At 38.5% G+C, this 21,752-nt stretch overlaps 1 protein-coding gene across 1 annotated transcript in view; it reads left to right on the forward strand.

The window, feature by feature from the left end:
- Positions 1-21,195, forward strand: part of crfb16 (cytokine receptor family member B16) — a 34,620-nt gene extending 13,425 nt beyond the window's left edge. Inside the window, exons 2-7 of the mRNA XM_016254394.1 lie at positions 15,601-15,724; positions 16,164-16,351; positions 16,440-16,564; positions 20,195-20,342; positions 20,489-20,640; positions 21,015-21,195. Coding sequence (XP_016109880.1) covers positions 15,601-15,724; positions 16,164-16,351; positions 16,440-16,564; positions 20,195-20,342; positions 20,489-20,640; positions 21,015-21,128 — 851 coding nt within the window. The 3' untranslated portion in view covers positions 21,129-21,195. The remainder of the gene's footprint in view (positions 1-15,600; positions 15,725-16,163; positions 16,352-16,439; positions 16,565-20,194; positions 20,343-20,488; positions 20,641-21,014) is intronic.
- Positions 21,196-21,752: the final 557 nt, after the last annotated feature.

Below are 21,752 nucleotides of genomic sequence, written 5' to 3' on the forward strand. Positions count from 1 at the left end.
CGGCACCTCTGGACGAATGCGTGGGCAGAGGGGACCGCGACTTCAGATTCCATACTGGGAAAAAGTGGTGGCTGGTACCCTAAGCTACACTCAAACGGAGATAGACCCGTAGCTGAGACTGGTAACGAGTTATGTGCGTACTCAACCCATGAGAGTTGCTGGCTCCACGAGGAGGGGTTCTGAGAAGCCAAACATAGCAACATTCGTTCCAAATCCTGGTTGGCCCTCTCCGTCTGACCATTACTCTAGGGATGAAACCCAGAAGAAAGACTAACCGTCGCCCCCAACAATCTACAAAACTCTCTCCAAAATTTGGATACAAACTGAGGCCCCCTGTCAGAGACCACGTCCATCGGGAGGCCATGTATGCGAAGAACGTGGTCGATGACAGCAACCGCTGTTTCTCTGGCAGACGGTAATTTAGGCAGAGGAATGAAATGAGTTGCCTTTGAGAACCGGTCCACCACGGTCAAAACCACCGTGTTTCCCTGTGAGGGTGGGAGACCCGAAACAAAATCGAATGAAATGTGGGACCAGGGTCTCAAAGGAACCTTCGACTCGATCTCCCACGTGACCGCAGAAATCAAAATATTCTGCGGCACAATGGGCTCGGAAAGGGACGGGCGCTCCGAATGATCAAAAATACGGGACAACGCGTCTGGTTTGATGTTCTTAGAACCAGGACGGTAAGAAATGGCAAAATCAAAACGACCGAAAAAAAGAGCCCACCGGGCCTGCCTAGAGTTTAACCTTTTGGCTGACTTGATGTATTCAAGGTTCTTGTGGTCGGTTCAAACGACAAAGGGAACCCCCGAACCCTCCAACCAATGACGCCACTCCTCCAAGGCAAGCTTGACTGCCAAGAACTCTCTGTTACCAATGTCATAATTACGCTCGGCGGGAGACAAATGATGAGAAAAATATGCGCAAGGATGCACTTCTCCGTCCGCGAGGGAACGCTGGGATAGGACTTCGCCAACCCCCACCTCTGATGTGTCAACCTCCACCACAAACTGCCGGGACAAATCAGGGGCAACAAGGATGGGAGCTGAAACGAAGCAGCTTCTGAGTTTGGAAAATGCAGCAGCCGCTGCACTGGACCACCTGAAAGCAGTCTTGGTGGAGGTTAAGACAGTTAAAGGGGCGGCTAGCTAGCTGAAATTGCGAATAAAATGCTGGTAATAATTGGCAAAGCCCAGAAACCTCTGCAGGGCCTTGCGGGAATCTGGGGTTGGCCAATTCACCACAGCCTGAACCTTGTCGGAATCCATGCGCACCCCCTCGGCCGAGATGATGTATCCCAAAAAAGGAACAGACTGTGCATGAAAAACGCATTTCTCCGCCTTGACAAAAAACCCATTCTCTAACAACCTCTGAAGCACTCGCCTGACGTGCTGAACATGTTCCTGGAGAGAATGAGAAAAAATCAGTTTGTCATCCAGGTAGACATAAATGAACTGATCTACCATGTCTCTCAGCACATCGTTGACGAGTGCTTGGAATACCGCGGGGGCGTTAGAAAGGCCGAAAGGAAGAACAAGATATTCAAAGTGCCCCCTGGGGGTATTAAAAGCGATGTTCCTGGAGAGAATGAGAAAAAATCAGTTTGTCATCCAGGTAGACATAAATGAACTGATCTACCATGTCTCTCAGCACATCGTTGACGAGTGCTTGGAATACCATGGGGGCGTTAGAAAGGCCGAAAGGAAGAACAAGATATTCAAAGTGCCCCCTGGGGGTATTAAAAGCAGTCTTCCATTCATCCCCCTCTCTTATGCGAACCAAATGATAAGTGTTACGGAGATCCAATTTCGTGAAAAATGACGCCCCCTGCAAACGCTCGAAAGCCGACGACATCAACAGTAGTGGATAAGTATTCTTCACCATTATGTCGTTCAACCCTCGATAGTCAATACAGGGGCGAAGAGAGCCGTCCTTATTTTTCACGAAAAAGAAACCCGCACCTGCTGGAGAAGAGGGGCGGATGATCTTGGTAGTTAGAGAATCAGAAATATATTTCTCCATGGCCTCCCTCTCCGGGGTGGAAAGCGAATACAATTTGCCCTTAGGCAGAGACGTACCTGGTAATAAGTCTATAGCACAGTCATAGGGACAATGCGGAGGTAAAGAAGCAGCCCGAGACTTACTGAATACTCCCTTCAGGTCGAGGTACTCACATGGCACGTTAGACAGGTCAGTGCGATCCTCCTGAAACACAGAACAAGACACAGGAGAACATGCAGACAACAAACAGGAAGCATGACAATATTCGCTCCAAGCCAACACGGCATCCATTCCCCAGTTTATGTGAGGATTATGGAGCACTAGCCAGGGATGCCCCAGAACCACAGGAGCAGCGGGAGTGTCAGTGAGAAGAAATTCAATGTTCTCCGAGTGTTGTCCAGAGGTGATTAGTCTTAACGAGACAGTGGCGTGCGTGATGGAGGGTAAAGGCTGACCATTCAGCGCAACCACAAAAACAGGCTGAGAGAGCGCCACCACGGGTATCTTGAGGCTGTGAGCGAGAATAATGTCTAAAAAAATTACCCTCCGCTCCAGAGTCCACTAAAGCCTCAATATCATAAGTCAATGAGTGCATTCTCAGTCTCACCGGAAGATGAGTGGCTGAAAAAGAGGATTTGTTCAGAGTAATCCCACCCGTCAGTAACCTCTTACCTACTGGCGGGCACTGGCATTTACTGGACACTGCAGGGCAATGTGACCGGCGGCTCCACAATACAAGCACAGCCCCCTCCTGCTGAGAAAGACGGGACCTGCCCATCTGCATGGGCTCGGGATCTGGAAGAGAAAACACAGTCTCGCTAGTGAATGAGGGAAAGTGGCCCTGTGGAGTGATCGGCCGTCCCCGGAGTGTCTGCTGGCCCCGCCGCTGCAATCTGGTATCCACCCGAATGGCCAGATCTATGAGCTTATACACGCCTGTGGGTAAATCCGACTAATAAATCTCGTCTTTAACGGAATCAGAAAGCCCATATAAAAACATGTCCCATTGCGCCTCTGAATTCCAACCACACTCAGCTGCCAAAGTGCGAAACTCGATAGAATAGTCGGTTACAGTGCGTTCCCCTTGACGCAGCTCCGCGAGAAGTTCCTCAGAAAATGACTGGAATGAGCAACAGCAAGGAAGCCTCTGCTCCCACACGGTAGTTCCCCAATTAGCTGCCCGTCCCGAGAGCAAAGTTATAACGAAAGCCACCTTAGATTCCTCAGTGGGAAACGATGAGGGTTGCAGAGAAATGTACAGGGAACATTTGGCCAAGAACGGGCGAAATAACTGGGGCTTCCCGGAGTAAAAGGCCGGGGGTGGTAGACGAGGTTCGGACGATCGGATCCACAGGAACAAGTGGGTTGAGCGCGGGTTGTTGTTGAGCTGAGGCGGTCTCCACCCTCAATTGATGAAATTGAGTAGTTAACTCAGAAACCTGAGAAACCAGGGCCTGGACAGCATGACCCGTAGCCATCATTTGTTCCTCCTGGCGCTCCATGCGGGTGTTGCTGCTAGACAGAAAGTCTCTCAGTTCAGACATCAGACAGCATGCTCCGCGAGACAGTGAGGGATCTCCGATCCAGTGCAGGTGAATCCGAGGATTGCGGAACGATTGCTGGACGAGAACTGGAACAACGAGCTGACGGAGAGACAGGACATAAGATTAACGAACCGACAAACACACAATGAACATTGAACCCTATATAAAGGGAGTGCAAATGAGTTGCAGCTGGCGCGCTCTGATTAGAGCGCCAGCTGCCACTACTAATGAATGACGTACACACACTCATGACAAGACGCAAAAAGACCGCACGGACCCATGAACCGTGACACTGTGATAGTGTGAGAAAAGCTGAAGGTGACTGAATAAATTTAGGATTGACTGTAACATTAAACATACTCTTTTGGTTTCTGTACCCAATATTTAAAAAATGTACAAATGCAATAAAAATATTGGTATCGGTACTCGGTATCTGCAAGTACCAAAAATAAAAGTATCGTATCGGACGAGTACTGGAAAAAGTGGTATCGGTGCATCCCTAAAAAAAATCATTCAGTTGTACAAACACAATCTTCTCTAATATCTTTGAAATAAAAGATAATTTTGAGATAGGACGAAAATCATTCATGTCAGAGGCATCAAGATTCGCTTTCTTAAGAAGGGGCTGAATGATAGCATGTTTGAAGCTACTTGGAACAATACCAGTAGACAAACAACTATTGACAATAGACAACATGCTTGGACCAATTGAGTCCACAACTTCCTTAAATAAAGCAGATGGAATAACATCAAATGAAGAAAAAGTAGGCTTCATATGTGCAACTATGTCTTTAAGTTGTGACAGAGACACAGGAACAAAACTGGTCATTTTTTTCAAAGGAGCAAAAGAAGCTGGATCATTATTAACAGATGAAATCCGAGAGCGAATTCCAACAATCTTAACAGTAAAAGATTGTAGAAACTTTTCACATGTGTTCACGGAAAAAGAAATTGAAGGAAAGACAACAGGTTGAAGTACTGTATTAATAGTATAGAAGAGTATTTTTGAATTGTGACAATTCTTTGAAATAATGTCAGAGAAATAGTTTGATCTAGCTAATTTGACTGCTCTTTGAAACTTCGTCAAACAATCTCTCAAAGATTCATACGAAACTTGTAGTTTATCTTTGAGCCATTTTCGCTCAGCCCTCCTGCGCTCTTGCCTAAGAGCACGAGTATTGCTGTTCAACCAGGGCTGGGTCTTGACTTTCTTCTTCCTAGTTTTCAAAGGAGCCACAAAATTCAAAATGTCAGAACATGAAGAGTTAAACTGGATAACCAACTCTTCAGGTCCCATACCAGAAAAAGGAGACTCCATCAACGATTTCAATGGAAGAACATCAAAAGCAGCTCAAAAACTACTAGCAGTAGAGGGAGAGAGCACCCGAGATTCAACAGTAACAAACCCATAATTAACCTGACCGTTATAAGTAAAAGTAGGGTTAAGAAATTTACTGAAAAGCGCAGGAAAAGGTGGCTTGTAAACATGCGTCTGTGGTCGGGAGGAGCCGAGTCTGATAATGCTCGTTTGTGCAAATGGTTAATATAAGGTATAATAATATATTAAGATATTGATAAAGAAATAGATACAGTAAATAGGTACAAGGCTGCCAACTCTCACGCATTCAGCATTCAGTCAGAATTCCCTCAATGCTAAACGCCACACGTAGACACGATGTAAATAAGATATTATATGTGCAGTTTAGAGAGCTTCATTGATTATAACTGAACATTGTGAGACAGCGATAAATTGAAGTGAGTGACAGCTTTTTAGTTATTATATGGAAGCACTATTTGCTCACTTTCTAGCCTATAATCAATTCAGAATTTGAATAAAAGTTTTGTTTCACGTGCTGCAAACAGGACCAACGGCCACATACCCTGTACATGCAGCAAAGTTTCAGTGACATATATCCCGCATCCCTCATATAAATGTGGGATTCACTTTCGAAATAGCTTTTTTTGCAATCAGGGTTAGTTCAGGTAAGCAATTGCTTAGTGGTTCCCAAATCTGTCCTGGAGGCCTCCCTGCCCTGCACCTTTTGTATGTCTCCCTTATCTAACACACCTGATTCCACTCATCAGCTCGTTAGTAGAGACTGCAATAACTAAATTGGGTGTGTCTGATTAGGGAGACATACAAAATGTGCAGGGCAGGGGGTCCTCCAGGACAGGTTTGGGAACCATCCACCGCCTTGATGGCAGGCAAGTGTTTCAATTTAGTTCAAAAATCGCTCCTCTTCATAACATAAGGTTCACATCCAGCATATGTTGTGTGTTTTCTGTTTATACCTTTCCCTTAGGCGATGTTCACACTGCAGGCAAATGTGGCCCAAATCCGATTTTTTTGCTCACATGTGACTCAGATCTGTTTTTCTCATGACAGTGTGAAAAGCACAAAGCACATGGAATCTGATCTTTTCAATTCCGATTTATGCCACTTCTATATGTGGTACTAAATCCGATACAGGTCAGATGTTTTGGAATGCGACTGCAGTGACTTTTACATCACTCTAGATCAGTCTTCATCACGATTCTGCGCTCATGGGAGTCACTTCAAAGATTTTACATACTGAAAGCTATCAAGCCAGTTGCAAAAGGTAGTCAGTGGAAGTACAGTGATGTGTCAGAACTCATAAGTATTGCAGTGACAACTCTATATACAAGCAAAAGGGCTCGTATCATAAAAGTTTCAAAACTCTGCTCTCTTCTGTCAAGAAGACGGTGCCCAAGGGACATGGAAAAAAAAAACATGGAACATGAAAAAAAAAGAATAAATAAGAATAATTATGTACTGTATGTACAGTAAGGAAGATACTGGAGAAAAAAATCAACTGTAGTAAGTCAGTCTGGTCACTAGGAACATACTACAACATGTGGAACACTAAAGACCCCATTTTGGTGAATTACTGTAATTTTTTTTTCTTCTTAAAAATAAATGTGTACTGTATATACTTAGGCATGGCAAGGCAAGGCATCTTTATTTCTAAAGCACATTTAAAACAGCAGCTGCTGATCAAAGTGCTGCAGTCAGTTTGCTTGAATTTTCTGCCTGAATTTGTCTTTTTACTACATCCCTGTAAACATTAAATTGAATGAGTTATTGGACTTCATTTTGTACAGTGAGGTAAATTTGCAGACGATCCCTAAAGCAGCCTAGGCGAATATGCAGAACTTAATGGCGTTTGGTTTTCTATGGGAGAAAAAGGCTTCGGTGAAACTGTGGTTTGTGTTAATATTCTGGACTCATCTGCTTATCTGTACATAGTATATTTTATTAATTAGACCAAATTTGGTCATTTATTATGAGGCAATAAACCACGTTAAGTGTTTTCTTTATGTGAAATGTTTAACGTGCAGTTTTCTGGTATCATCTGCTTGCCTGTATATAGTTTGCATCATCAGTAACGTGTATTCTGAGTTTAGTCTTTTAATATCTATTATTGTGTTAGTCCACTGAACAGCATGAAGCATTTTGTAACAGATTTCTGAGGGGAACCACGTAAAACCCTGTGCGTTACGTTTATATTCTGAGTACATCTGCTTGCCTGTATAGTTTGCATCATCAATAAGGTGTATACTGAGGTTGGTTTTGTTTATATCAGCGTCAGGTAAAATAGCATTATAATCTCCTTTGGTAGAGAAAGCAGCTTACATGGCTACACAGGGGAACGAGTAACAGCGAAGATGCTGAATTAAACGTAAACACAGCTTTTGAGTCTTAATTAGCTTTACCGCATATACTGGCCCTGATACCGCTTACCGCTTGCTCCATTTCTGCAAATCAGTATTTGTGAATGAATGACTTGCTCTACCTGTTGCTTTGGTCTTCATCAACCTGCCGGTGAGCGACTAACATGCAGCATCATGCATCAGTACTCTACTGCTATTCCTGCAGTTCCCGGGTTTGCAATGCTGAATTTTTCTGCCGAATTTGAACCACTGAATATGTGGTAGAGAATTTGTAAAGTGAAATAAAATGGATTGAAATATAACCATACTAACATGCAGCATCATGCATCAGTACTCTACTGCTATTCCTGCAGTTCCCGGGTTTGCAATGCTGAATTTTTCTGCCGAATTTGAACCACTGAATTTGTGGTAGAGAATTTGTAAAGTGAAATAAAATGGATTGAAAATTGCCTGTTGAATATTAAACATCGTATTTTTAAACAGAATGCAGCATCATGCATCAGTACTCTACTGCTATTCCTGCAGTTCCCGGGTTTGCAATGCTGAATTTTTCTGCCGAATTTGAACCACTGAATATGTGGTAGAGAATTTGTAAAGTGAAATAAAATGGATTGAAAATTGCCTGTTGAATATTAAACATCGTATTTTTAAACAGAATAAATATTTTGGAAGTAAACTCTGGAAGGTGGATATGAATTATTGAATTTTTAATTATGAAAATGTGTGTGAAATGTTTTTAATTGAAATATTCACAGCTTAAATGAACAACCATGTAAAATTTCAGACCCTAAAAATGCAAGCCTTTAAAAATATAAGGCATTAAATTGCAAGCACTGTTAATGCAATGCATATTTTTTTCAGTTAGTGCAATTCAACATGCTTTTTTATTTCAAAGATATTTGTAATTATTTTTATTCGATATGATGCTAGATAAAACCTTAATGTGCACAACTGATAAGAAAAAACTAAGAAGAAAGTTATTTCAACAACAACAAAAAACATCAAATATGAAGTGTCATACAGGAAATTCTGGGAGTGTCAATTTACGTTTTTCACTGTAAATTATACAATGACTTTTTCTTTTTCACTTCCAAAAATGTGTATTTATTTTACTGTACATCAAGTAAAGTATTTTACTGTAAAATTACATTAAATGTAATTACAGTTATTCACTGTATATTAGGGGTGCTCCGAATCAGGGTTTTTGAGGCCGATCACCGATCGCCGATCACAGAAAGCAATATCTACCGATACTGATCTTTTTAAAGCCTTCTTTTTATAATTTATAACTATTTATAGTGATACTCCAATCAGGATTTTATATTTGTAATTATTTTTATTCGATAGATAAGATAGGTTTTGCTAGATAAAACCTTAATGTGCACAACTGATAAGAAAAAACTAAGAAGAAAGTTATTTCAACAAAAAAAAAAACATCAAATATGAAGTGTCATACAGGAAATTCTGGGAGTGTCAATTTACGTTTTTCACTGTAAATTATACAATGACTTTTTCTTTTTCACTTCCAAAAATGTGTATTTATTTTACTGTACATCAAGTAAAGTATTTTACTGTAAAATTACATTAAATGTAATTACAGTTATTCACTGTATATTAGGGGTGCTCCGAATCAGGGTTTTTGAGGCCGATCACCGATCGCCGATCACAGAAAGCAATATCTACCGATACTGATCTTTTTAAAGCCTTCTTTTTATAATTTATAACTATTTATAGTGATACTCCAATCAGGATTTTTAGACATTTATTCAGGGCCTGAATTTCATTTTTGAAAATGGAGGGAATTCCCCTCTTAGGTGACTCTTGTGAGAGGATAAGCAGCTTTCACACAGGAATCTGCTACTGATTCGTGGCTGTTTATGACAAACACAACATTTATCCATTATTTTAATTTCAAATCCAAACATTTTCACTGAAAATGCTTTTTCAGCATTGCAATTAATTTTTTTACACAGTACAGTAATACAATCTTTCACAGACATGTTTAAGCACAATAAATATAAGCAACACATTATTCAATGCTTTTTACTTTTGCATTTACTTCTAGATTTATATATTAAGTTGCTCAAGCAATTGGCAAAACATTTAAACTACTTTTCTTACGTTATCACAAACTTACCATTGACAGAAATAGACAGCTCTACTGCCTTTTCTTTTGCACTGAAATCTTTATTACAAGCAATCCATGCAGTTCATAAAGAACTTTGCTTTGCTACCTCCATGAGTGCCATCTATTATTGCCTTCTTTATCTAAAAGTTTTCTTTCCCTTTAAACCTAGCCAAAAAGCCATATGTAGACTGTGAAACACAGTAGACTTTAATAATATGCATTTATGGTGTAATTACTACATTTTCGTGTCAATCCATGTTCATATTTACTGCAAACAATGCGCTGTTACTTTAATTCAGCGCTTGCAGAGCAGCAGTAGACTCTGTCTACAAGCAACGATCTCTGCACTACTGCAGACGCGCTGCCGGACAGCAACCATGGGCAGTGAACGCTTTAATCCGTTCACATGAGTGTGGAAAAAATATGCACCACATATGCACTTGCAAACTGAGTAATGTGAACCTGGCATTATGTGTGTGCGCTGCGAGTGTGCATGAACTCAGTCTTCAGTAGAGCGCGCGAGCGCTGAATGCTTAAACACTGGCAAGAATTAAAAATAAATGCAATTTATAAACTTTAGTGACGATGTGACACTGCCTCAATTGTGCAAGTGACAATTCCTGTGTCAACTGTGCAGCGTGCAGCTCGCTTACAGACAGACGCGATGTGTGCTGATTTGAAGCCAATTGCGTATTTTGAGAGAGAGCGCACGCGGTGATTCACTCACTCTGTTTGTGAAATTACGTCTCACACAAGGTTTTCAAATTACTTTATAAGTTATTTAATGAAGAAATATGAAGATGAGTACCTCACCTTCAGTATTATAATGATTTTACCTGCGCTGGACAGAGACTGAGGGTGCCGCTGCATGTTGTGCCAAACCTCTCACAGCAGCGTCATCAGCTTGAGATCGTTTTTTTGAGATCGGCCTTTTAGAGATCGCCGATCAATCATCCCAACGTGATTATCGGCCGATTGTGATTGGTAGCCGATCAATCGGAGCACCCCTACAATAATTTTTACAGTGCAGCCTTTCACTAAGTCTCTTGACCTAATGTCATTTTTCTAACCATCATTAGTATTACCGATTACAACTAAATACATACATACATACATACAGTACACATAACACTGTACAAAGAAATGTATAGGCAGCCATATCACCCTGTAGCCCAAGACTGGTTACCCACTGAAGCTAAGCAGGGCTGAGCCTGGTCAGTACCTGGATGGGAGACCTCCTGGGAAAACTAGGTTGCTGCTGGAAGAGGTGTTAGTGAGGCCAGCAGGGGGTGCTCGGTCTGTGTGGGTCCTAACGCCCCAGTATGGGGACACTATACTGTCAACAAGCACCGTCCTTTGGATGTGACTTTAAAACCACATATTCTCTGGGACATTTTTGGTATTTTCGCCTAAATTTTTCATACTCAAATTCAAATGTTTGCCCTACACACATACAATGGAGGAAATGAAAAAAAAATGGTTTAATTGTAAAGAAAACCCTTTGAACTACAAAATATGAGTGTAATTTTTTTATAAATAACATTATATATTTTTCAAATATTACAATAAACACAAAAAAACATTTTTGGCGATTTTGGAGTTTTAAAAAAAAATATTTTTTTGAAATTCTGTAATTCAGGTTCTATTAGGCCCAACTCTCTGCAATTTACTTTGTTTGATGCCACTACATGCCAAAAAGTACCAGAAAAAATAATCTTTCAAATAACAGCTTCTAAACAGGAGTTAGAACATTATTTGTGAAGCGAGTGAAAATGTCCAAGAAGTTTTAAAGAGAAACCAACTGTATTTATTGGTCAGGGGTCTTTTAGCCTTTTTATTTGAACAGAAACTTACTTTTCCATATTGTATAAAATATTCTGACTCGGGTTGCTATATCTTTTCAGACTGATCCGACTTACGGTTTTCCTAAAAATGACGATTAAAACTGGGGAAAATCCCATAGACTTTCATTGAACAGTCTTGGCTGATCTGAACATTCCGTCAAACTCCAACTGTCAAAATTCAAATTTAAACACACTAACTCAATTAAAGTGCATACCATGTACTATTTCTAAGCCATTCAAACTCATTTAATACTATCTATCTATCTATCTATCTATCTATCTACCTACTTTACTATCTAGTTCTTCTTCTTCTTCTGACCAAAAATGTAAACAGTATCTCCTCCTAGAGCTTTAAAGCTAGAACCACCAAACTTGGCCCAGACCTTCAGACTGGTCTCACTCGGGTTGCTATATCTTTTCAGACTGATCCGACTTATGGTTTTCGTAAACCAGACTATCAAACCCACCTAAAATCTCATAGACTTTCATTGAGGGTGTGAAAACTTTTATACAATGAGACTTATGGTGTTTTTAAGCCGTCTACTGCCATAGCAAAGCTTTAACTTGGCTGATCTGAACATTCCGTCAAACTCCAACTGTCAAAATTCAAATTTAAACACACTAACTCAATTAAAGTGCATACCATGTACTATTTCTAAGCCATTCAAACTCATTTAATACTATCTATCTATCTATCTATCTATCTATCTACCTACTTTACTATCTAGTTCTTCTTCTTCTTCTGACCAAAAATGTAAACAGTATCTCCTCCTAGAGCTTTAAAGCTAGAACCACCAAACTTGGCCCAGACCTTCAGACTGGTCTCACTCGGGTTGCTATATCTTTTCAGACTGATCCGACTTATGGTTTTCGTAAACCAGACTATCAAACCCACCTAAAATCTCATAGACTTTCATTGAGGGTGTGAAAACTTTTATACAATCAGACTTTGAGGTGTTTTTAAGCTGTCTACTGCCATAGTAAAGCTTAAAAACTCCCTACTGAAAAAACAGCTAAAACCAGCCTACGCTGATTGGCTGCTTTGGCTGGTCTCCCAGGCTGGTTTTAAAGTGGTTTTGGCAACTTTTTAGCTGGTCAGGCTGGTCTTAGCTGGTCAAGCTGTGAGACCTGCTAAAAGACCAACCAAGCTTAAACCAGGTATTTTCAACTTAAACCAGCTTAGACTAGGCAACCAGCCTAACCTGGTTTTAGCTGATTTTTAGCTGGGTTTTTACTGAATCAACTGGGTTTAGCTGGTTTTAAGTTGGTTTTTAGCTGGGGTTTTTTAAGGATAATTATTTAGCAATCATGCTATTAACATGCTAATCATGCTAGAAACATGTTAGCAACATGCTAGTAACTTGCTAATCATGCTTACAAAATGCTAGCAACATGCTAATAATGCTAGAAACAAGCTAGCAAACATGCTAGTAACTTGCTAATCATGCTAGAAACATGCTAATCATCCTAGTAAAATGCTAGCAGCTTGTTAATCATGCTAGAAACATGCTAGCAACATGCTAGAAACATGATAATCATGTTAGCAACAGGCTATTAATATGCCAATCATGTTAGAAACATGCTTACAACATGCTAACAACATGTTAATAATGCTAGAAACAAGCTAGCAACATGCTAGTAACTTGCTAATCATGCTAGAAACATACTAGCAACATGATAGTAACTTGTTAATTATGCTAGAATCATGCTAGCTACGTGCTATTAACATGCTTACCATGCTAACGACATGCTAGCGACATGCTAGTCACTTGCTAATCATGTTAGCGACATACTAGTCATTTGGTAATCATGCTAGCAACATGCTAGTTTACTGTTTCTTATCTATCTATGTATCTACCTATCTGTCTATTTATTTATCTGTTTTTCCTGATAGATTGTATTGCCTTCAAAACTTTAAAACTACTTCAAATTAGTTAAAACCGAAAACCCTCAAACTTTAAGCTTTTAAAACTACTTCAAACTTTCTGGCTAGGCTTTTTCAAGCCAACTTAAAGTTTGTCTATAAACTTTACTATCTAGTTATTATTATTATTCTGAGCCCAAATTTAAACACTATCTCCTCCTAGAGCTTTCAAGCTACAACCACCAAACTCAGGTCAGACCTTCAAACTGGTCTGACTGGGTATGCTATATCTTTTCTAAATGATCCGACTTATGGTTTTCGTAAACCAGACTTTCAAAACCACCTAAAATCTCATAGACTTTCATTGAGGGTGTGAAAACTTTTATAAAATGAGACTTAAGGTGTTTTTAAGCTGTCTACTGCCATAGCAAAGCTTTAAAACTCCTTACTGAAAAAAACAGCTAAACCCAGCCTAAGTTGATTGGTTGCTTTGGCTGGTTTTCCATGCTGGTTTTAAAGTGGTTTTGGCAACTTTTTAGCTGGTCAAGCTGTGAGACCTGCTAAAAGACCAATCAAACTTAACCCAGATATTTCAACTTAAACCAGCTAAGACTAGGCAACCAGCCTTAGCTGGTTTTTAGCTGGGTTTTTACTGAATCAACTGAATTTTAGCTGATTTTAACTGTATTAACATATAAACAAGCTAGCAAACATGTTAGTAACATGCTAATCATGCTAGCCACATACTAGTAACTAGCTAATCATGCTGGAAACATGCTAGTCATGCTAGCAACATGCTAGTAACTTGCTAATCATACTTAAAAAATGCTAGCAACATGCTGGTAATATGTTAATCATGCTAGCAACTTTCTATTAACATGCTAGCAACATGCTAGTAACTAGCTAATCCTGCTAGAAAAATGCTAGTAACATGTAAAAAATGCTAATCATGCTAGAAACATGATAACAACATGCTAGTAACTTGCCCATCATGTCAGAATCATGCTAGCAACATGCTGTTAACATGCTAATCATGCTATTAACATGTTAATAGTTTTAGCTGATTTTAACTGTATTAACATATAAACAAGCTAGCAAACATGTTAGTAACATGCTAATCATGCTAGCCACATACTAGTAACTAGCTAATCATGCTGGAAACATGCTAGTCATGCTAGCAACATGCAAGTAACTTGCTAATCATACTTAAAAAATGCTGGTAATATGTTAATCATGCTAGCAACTTTCTATTAACATGCTAGCAACATGCTAGTAACTAGCTAATCCTGCTAGAAAAATGCTAGTAACATGTAAAAAATGCTAATCATGCTAGAAACATGATAACAACATGCTAGTAACTTGCCCATCATGTCAGAATCATGCTAGCAACATGCTGTTAACATGCTAATCATGCTATTAACATGTTAATCATGCTAACAACATGCTAGTAAAATGGTAACCATTATATCAACATGCTAGTAACATGTTAATTATGTTAGCCACATGTTAGTAACTTGCTAATCATGCTAGCAACATGCTAGTAGCTAGCTATTCATGTTAATCATGCTAGAAACATGCTAGCAACATGCTTGTGACTAGCTAATCATGCTAGTAATATGCTAATCATGCTAGCAACATGCTAGTAGCTTGTTAATTATGCTAGAGACATGCTAGTAACATGCTAATCATGCTAGAATCATGTTAGCAACATGGTGGTAACGTGCAAATCATGCTAGTAACTTGATAATCATGCTTGCAACATGCTGGTAAAATGCTAATACTATGCTAAGCATGTTAAAAAAATGTTAACAACATGCTAGTGACATGCTAATCATGCTAGTAACTTGCTGAGCATGCTAGTAAGTTGTTATGCATGCTAACAACAAGCTAATAACAGGCTAATCATACTAGAATCATGCTAGCAACATGCTAGTAACTTGGTAATCATGTTAACAACATGCGAGCAACATGCTATTAACTTGATAATCATGCTAACAACATGCTAGAATCATGCTAGAGACATGCTAGCAACATGTTAAATACATGTTAAATCATGATAGCAACATGCTAATTCATGTAAAATCTCGCTAGTGACGTGTTAATTCACGTTAAATCATGCTAGCAACATGCTAATTCCTGCAATAAACATGTGTTTCCACTCTGTCCCAAACTTCAGTTTCAACAATTAAAATTCAACTTTAAGCTTTTCAATGCTATTTCAAACTTTCAGACAAAAATGCTTTCTCAGATTTTACAGACTTTCTCAAGCCAACTTCAAAGTTTGACTGCGAACTTTACTCATCTAGTTTGAACATTAGCATCTTTAGTTTTCATTGAAATTAACTTAATTTAATATTTATTTTGGCACTAGTATTATGTTCCTGAAATGTTGAACAGGTTTATGCAATGAATTTGAGGTTTGACGTTCTGAAAATACTTTTGAACATGCTGATCAGTATTTGTGTGTGAGATTAGCTTTTTACCAAATGTATGACAAATATTAATATTGGTCATGCATTTCAGATTCAAGATCACTATCCATACCTCTGAACGCCTCAATGCATTCTGTAAACATGAAGCACATCCTGAAATGGAGCCTCTTGCAAGCATCCTGTTCCACTGTCAACTACTCTGTGCAATTTCAAGGGTAAGCAAAAATACCCAAATTTATAAATCTCAAGTCAGTTGAATGTTGATTCAATTTAGTTCAATGATAGTGTCAGTACTGCAAATTTCTGTTATGTTCTAGTTTATAGACTGTATGATACAGTTTGGAGCAAGATGATGTTTGCACTTTGTTGATGTTATCAAAAAACAGTCCTATTCTACAGGCAAAACAAGTATTCTTAAGCTTTAGTGTCCATCCATCACTTCAAGCAAAAACATGTTAAGGGGATTGGCATAAGTAGTCACTGCAAAAACACTTTCTTATTTTGCCTACTAAATAAATAAATGTTAACTAATTTAATTTATTTTAATTTATTTCATTTTAAAATATTGTAATCAAACTTTTTTTAATTGTTGTGTTAATTGTGACTCGTGTCTGAATTTTTTTTTATAATACTCAGCTCTGATTGTCAATGTAGGGAGTATGAGTTATACAATCTTAACGGAACATGGCTGGATGCATATGACTGCCAAGAGATTGGTGAAAACTGGTGTGACCTCACCCATGACCTTGCCTCCAACTCTGACTACAGTATCCGCATAAAGACAAACTGTGATGGCCAGAAATCATGGACACAACTACCAGCGACCTTCAACAGGAGACACAGTTGAGCATTCTTGCCATTATTTTTACAAAAAAAAAATGAGAGATATCTAAAATAGCTTAACTGGGTCCCTTTTTTTGTCTTGTATAGCATTGTTACTGGTTCCAAAAATGACAGTGAATGTGGAGGGGGATCCTATCCAGGTGGGCTTCAGTACAACTATTTCTGATATGACTGTAAACCTTAAAGTCTGGCAGGAGGGAGACGAACAGAATGTGAGAATATTTTCAAACTTTCATTTTGTAACCATTATGTAATGTAACATGTCTGATGACTTCTCTAATGAATGCCTATGGACCTTAGTAAGGGTAGATGGCATATTTATTTTAATACAATTTAAACAATGAGGCTGTGAGTGACATTTGTACAGTCTGTTCAGAGGATTGTACTGTTTTATATAACAGTTAGCAGAGATTATTTTATTAAGGGGGGACATTACAGCCTTTATGCCTGCATTATTGGAGAAAGCGTCATGATAAAGTGGTTAACTTTATAGGTTTTATTACAGTAGGCCTTTGTGGATTGTAGACCCTTTATGTATCCAACCTGTCACAAAATTATCTGTAACTTCTCTTAAAACATAATTTTAAGAATTGTAATCATAGTAAACTCTACACATTATTCGCTCCAAAAAGATTTATTGTAAAATATGTCAAAGATTAGCAGGCAAGCAGTCAATTCTTTAAGTAATATGTTGTTTCCTCACAAAAACATTAAATAGACTGAAGCATCTCCTCCATTCAACTCAACTCTCAACTCAAACTTTATTTATAAAACACTTTCAACACCACGACTGGAACCAAAGTGCTATACAGAGGGGGGGGGGGGGGAAAGAAAAAAAAAAAACAAAAAAAAAAAAAAAAAAAAAATTAATAACAAGGGGTCCTAAGAGCTGTAGGAAATTAAAAGGGGAAAGTAAATAAACAAAATAAAAATAAAAATGGAATAAAATAAAAAATAAATAAAAATTTGATTTAATTAAATCTCAAATTTAATACAAATCAATTTAGCTGAATTGGTACATTTGTGCTAAACAAATGTAAATAAATGCAATAAAATAAAAAATAAACACTTTCGACCCCAAGAAGGAAACCAAAGGCGTATACAGGGGGGGGGGGGGGGATAAGAATAATATAAAATCAAATGAAAAATAATAATAGTAAAACAAAATAAAAATACATAAATAATAATAGTATCAACAAATATCATACACAGCTAAAAAAAACATTGTCAAAACCTAGAGAAAACAAATGAGTTTTAAGCGAACTCTGAAAAACACCCAAAGTTGAAGAAGTTCTAATAGACAGAGGAAGGGCATTCCAGAGCCTAGGAGCTGCCACAGAGAAAGCACGATCCCCTCTACATATTAGACGAGATCGCGGAACCATTAGGAGTAGTTGTTCATTTGAGCGCAGAGATTTGCTGGATTGACACACACTAATTAAATCAGTAACATAGTCAGGTGATAGACCATGCACAGCCTTATAAACATACAGCAACGCTTTGAAATGAATTCTGTATCGTACAGGTAACTAATGCAGTTTGATTAACACAGGAGTAATATGCTCTCTCCCCTTTGTACTTGTTAAAAGTCTGGCAGCTGAGTTCTGGACAAGCTGCAAATGAGAGAGAGAGAGCTGAATCAAACCCAGATACAACCCATTACAATAGTCCAAACGAGATGACACAAAAGCATGAACAACCTTCTCCATATCTTCAAAAGAGAGGATGGACTTCAGCTTAGATATTGACCTTAGATGGAAAAAGCTATTTTTAACAACAGCATTAATTTGTCAGTGAAATTTGAGCTCAGAGTCAAAGATGACACCAAGGTTTTTTACACAGGACAGTTTCTTCCTAGGAAACTGCCCCAGGCAGTCATAGATATCATTAACTTACATTTAGTCATTTTAGCAGACTTAACCCTTATTACCAAATAAAATCATCTCTGTCTTATCTTCATTCAATTGAAGAAAATTATTTGCCAACCAGCACTTAACCTCTGTCAGACATTGATGCAGAGACTGCAAAGCACATTTATGGTCCTGTTTCAATGGTAAGTAAATTTGTGAATCATCCGCATACAAGTGATAATGAATCCCACATTTTTAAAAAATAAAACTCAATGGCAACATATACAGAGAAAATAAAATTGGTCCCAGAATAAAGCCCTGAGGAACCCCAAAGACAAGAGGAGCAGTAGAAGAAGAGTAATCACCTAAACTGACTGAAAAAGTCCTATCCTTCAGATAAGAAGAGAACCATTTTAAGGCTAAGACCTGAACACCAAAATGATTCACATTCAAAAATGGTCTCTTGCCTCCTTGTCAGTGTGCCAACGCTTTGTTTTTCTGACCTTGCTAAGCAATTCCATGAGAGCTGATATTTGGTCCAATAGCACTGGGATTTTTCACTGTTTGTATCACTCTGTTTGTTGTGTTTTTGTTTTCCATTCTATTCTGACTGTCAGTTTGCACAGTAGTGGTGGGGATTTTTCAGCGTTTCTTTCTGCAGGTTACATCACATGCTTGGTGGAAATAAGTGATTATTTTTATGAGATTCACTGAATCATTCCTTTACCAGACTACTCAATATAGGTTACACAATAACAAGAGGAGCAGTAGAAGAAGAGTAATCACCTAAACTGACTGAAAAAGTCCTATCCTTCAGATAAGAAGAGAACCATTTTAAGGCTAAGACCTGAACACCAACATGATTCACATTCAAAAATGGTCTCTTGCCTCCTTGTCAGTGTGCCAACGCTTTGTTTTTCTTACCTTGCTAAGCAATTCCATGAGAGCTGATATTTGGTCCAATAGCACTGGGATTTTTCACTGTTTGTATCACTCTGTTTGTTGTGTTTTTGTTTTCCATTCTATTCTGACTGTCAGTTTGCACAGTAGTGGTGGGGATTTTTCAGCGTTTCTTTCTGCAGGTTACATCACATGCTTGGTGGAAATAAGTGATTATTTTTATGAGATTCACTGAATCATTCCTTTACCAGACTACTCAATATAGGTTACACAATAGTAATCCAATAAATAAATACATTCTAAGGCCTCTAAATAACCAGCATGATCACAACTTATTGTTCACAATCTTCCACATGCCTTCTGCACATCTGTACTTCTGATTGATAGTTCATAATTTAGCAAGTAAAATGCCTTTTAGTATAATTCTAAACTTGTCCAACTTCAGGTCGTGGTACATCTCTTTTAATCCAATAAATAAATACATTCTAAGGCCTCTAAATAACCAGCATGATCACAACTTATTGTACACAATCTTCCACATGCCTTCTGCACATCTGTACTTCTGATTGATAGTTCATAATTTAGCAAGTAAAATGCCTTTTAGTATAATTCTAAACTTGTCCAACTTCAGGTCGTGGTACATCTCTTTCTGCTGTGACATCTTGAATTATTTTTTATAAAATAGATTTTTATATGTAGCAAATAAAACAGGCTTTTGAGCAATGTTTATCAATCTTTATTGTTTTGCATTTAAAGACTAATAAACATCCTACCCACATTTAAAACTACACAGCTTTGATCACAAAACTATGCATTTACATGACATTTTTCTAAGACATGTTACTGGGAGATAGAGTGGGATATTACATTTATATGCATTTCATTTAAATAGTCTATTACACTGTTATAATAACAACATTGACACACCTTTCCAGTGGACAAAAAATTTGGAAAATATGGCTTGTGAAAAGTGCAAACTACTGAACAGAGAGTGTATCTCTAACACTCACAGCCTTGTTTTCATTTGTATAAAATACAATTAGTTGTCCTTCCAAACTAAGGCCTATTGTAACATGATGGATGTCGTTTCAGGCCTTAATTCATGTGATCAGAGCTTATCCCTATAATTTTTCCATTGCTGCCCATCGGGGGAAAGAGAAGATGTGCTTTAAGGCAGAAGCACTAGTAGAAGCCATTAACAAGAGCTGCAGCACTGACAAACAGTGTGTCATCATTCCAAGTGAGTGATCACTGCAGGGTGTGATCGTTTGATAAAGGAAATTATTTTAGTAGATTGCCATTCCATTGGGAAGACAACTGTGAATAGATTAGACAAAATGATAAATACAATAACATACCATGCTGAGCATGTGATTTCCTTCCTAGAGCAGACATCTGACTTTATGAGGCCGTTGATTGTGAGCATCGCTGTAGTGGTAGCAGTTACCGTGGCTTTTATTCTTGGATGGTTGGCAACACATTTTGGTCCACAGATCAAACAAACAATTTGCCACAGGGAGACCATTCCCAATGCACTGGTAACTGTATGTTTAACTTCATGATCAGTACTTGTCCAGACATCTGAATGAGCTCATCTTTATTGTTGTTAGAAACTAATTTATTTAGCTCAGCTACAACACAAGCTCATTGGAAATGCATGCCTGTGCTGGCATTTCTGCAAAATGATATTACGTTGCTTCTTGCACATCTTGTGTCTTATGGACGTTGTACCCAAGCAAAAAGTAAGTTGTTGCTGTTTGCTGTTGTTAACTTCAGCTGGAAACTGCAGTGAATTGTATGCATAGGAGTTTTGCAAAAATGTAGGTACAAGTATGTTTTTCCATTGAGCATTTCTAGATGTGATGACTTACAGCATGTGGAAGAATGACCACTTGATCTTGTTTTTTTCCAGCTTGATGACTGGCCCACCAGAACACCCATACTTTGTACTGATGTTTCACTGGAGCCCACAGACCCACTTTTGCTGCTCCTCCCAGCTAAGCATCAGTGCACAGTGCAGTTTTGAGGGAATTGGTTGAATGAGGTGAAATGCAGAACATAAGAAATTGTGAAACGGTACATAAAAATGATGGTTCGGTACATACCTCAGTTTGTACATTTTCGGTACAGCAGGGAGGATAACTAAACAAATATATATTATATATATATATATATCTTTAACTAAAATAAATTATACTCTAAAAATGTATATAATTGAAACTATAAAAGGAGCAATTTTGCTTGCACATTACAATAATATTAAAGGGGTCATATGATGCGATTTCAAGTTTTCCTTTGTTTTTGGAGTGTTACAAGCTGATTGTGCATAGATAAGATCCCTGAAGTTGCAAAGACTAAAGTCTCAAAACCAAAGAGATATTCTTTATCAAAGTTAAGACTCTGCCACACCCCCCTAAAACGGCTCGTTCTAACACGCCCCCACATATCTACCTCACTATGTGGAAATATTTGCGTAATGAGAGAGAGAGAGAGAGAGAGAGCGCGAGAGAGCAAGCGAGAGAGAGAGAGAGCGCGAGAGAGGGAGGGAGAGAGAGAGCGAGAGAGAGCGCGAGAGAGTGATAGAGTGGAGTAGCGAGAGAGAGAAAGAGAGAGGGGGTCACATCACAGGGGAGTCAGCTGTCTTAACCGT

The sequence above is a fragment of the Sinocyclocheilus grahami genome, unplaced genomic scaffold (assembly GCF_001515645.1).
Source record: "Sinocyclocheilus grahami isolate Dianchi unplaced genomic scaffold, SAMN03320097.WGS_v1.1 scaffold1242.1, whole genome shotgun sequence".
Classification (NCBI taxonomy): Eukaryota; Metazoa; Chordata; class Actinopteri; order Cypriniformes; family Cyprinidae; genus Sinocyclocheilus; species Sinocyclocheilus grahami.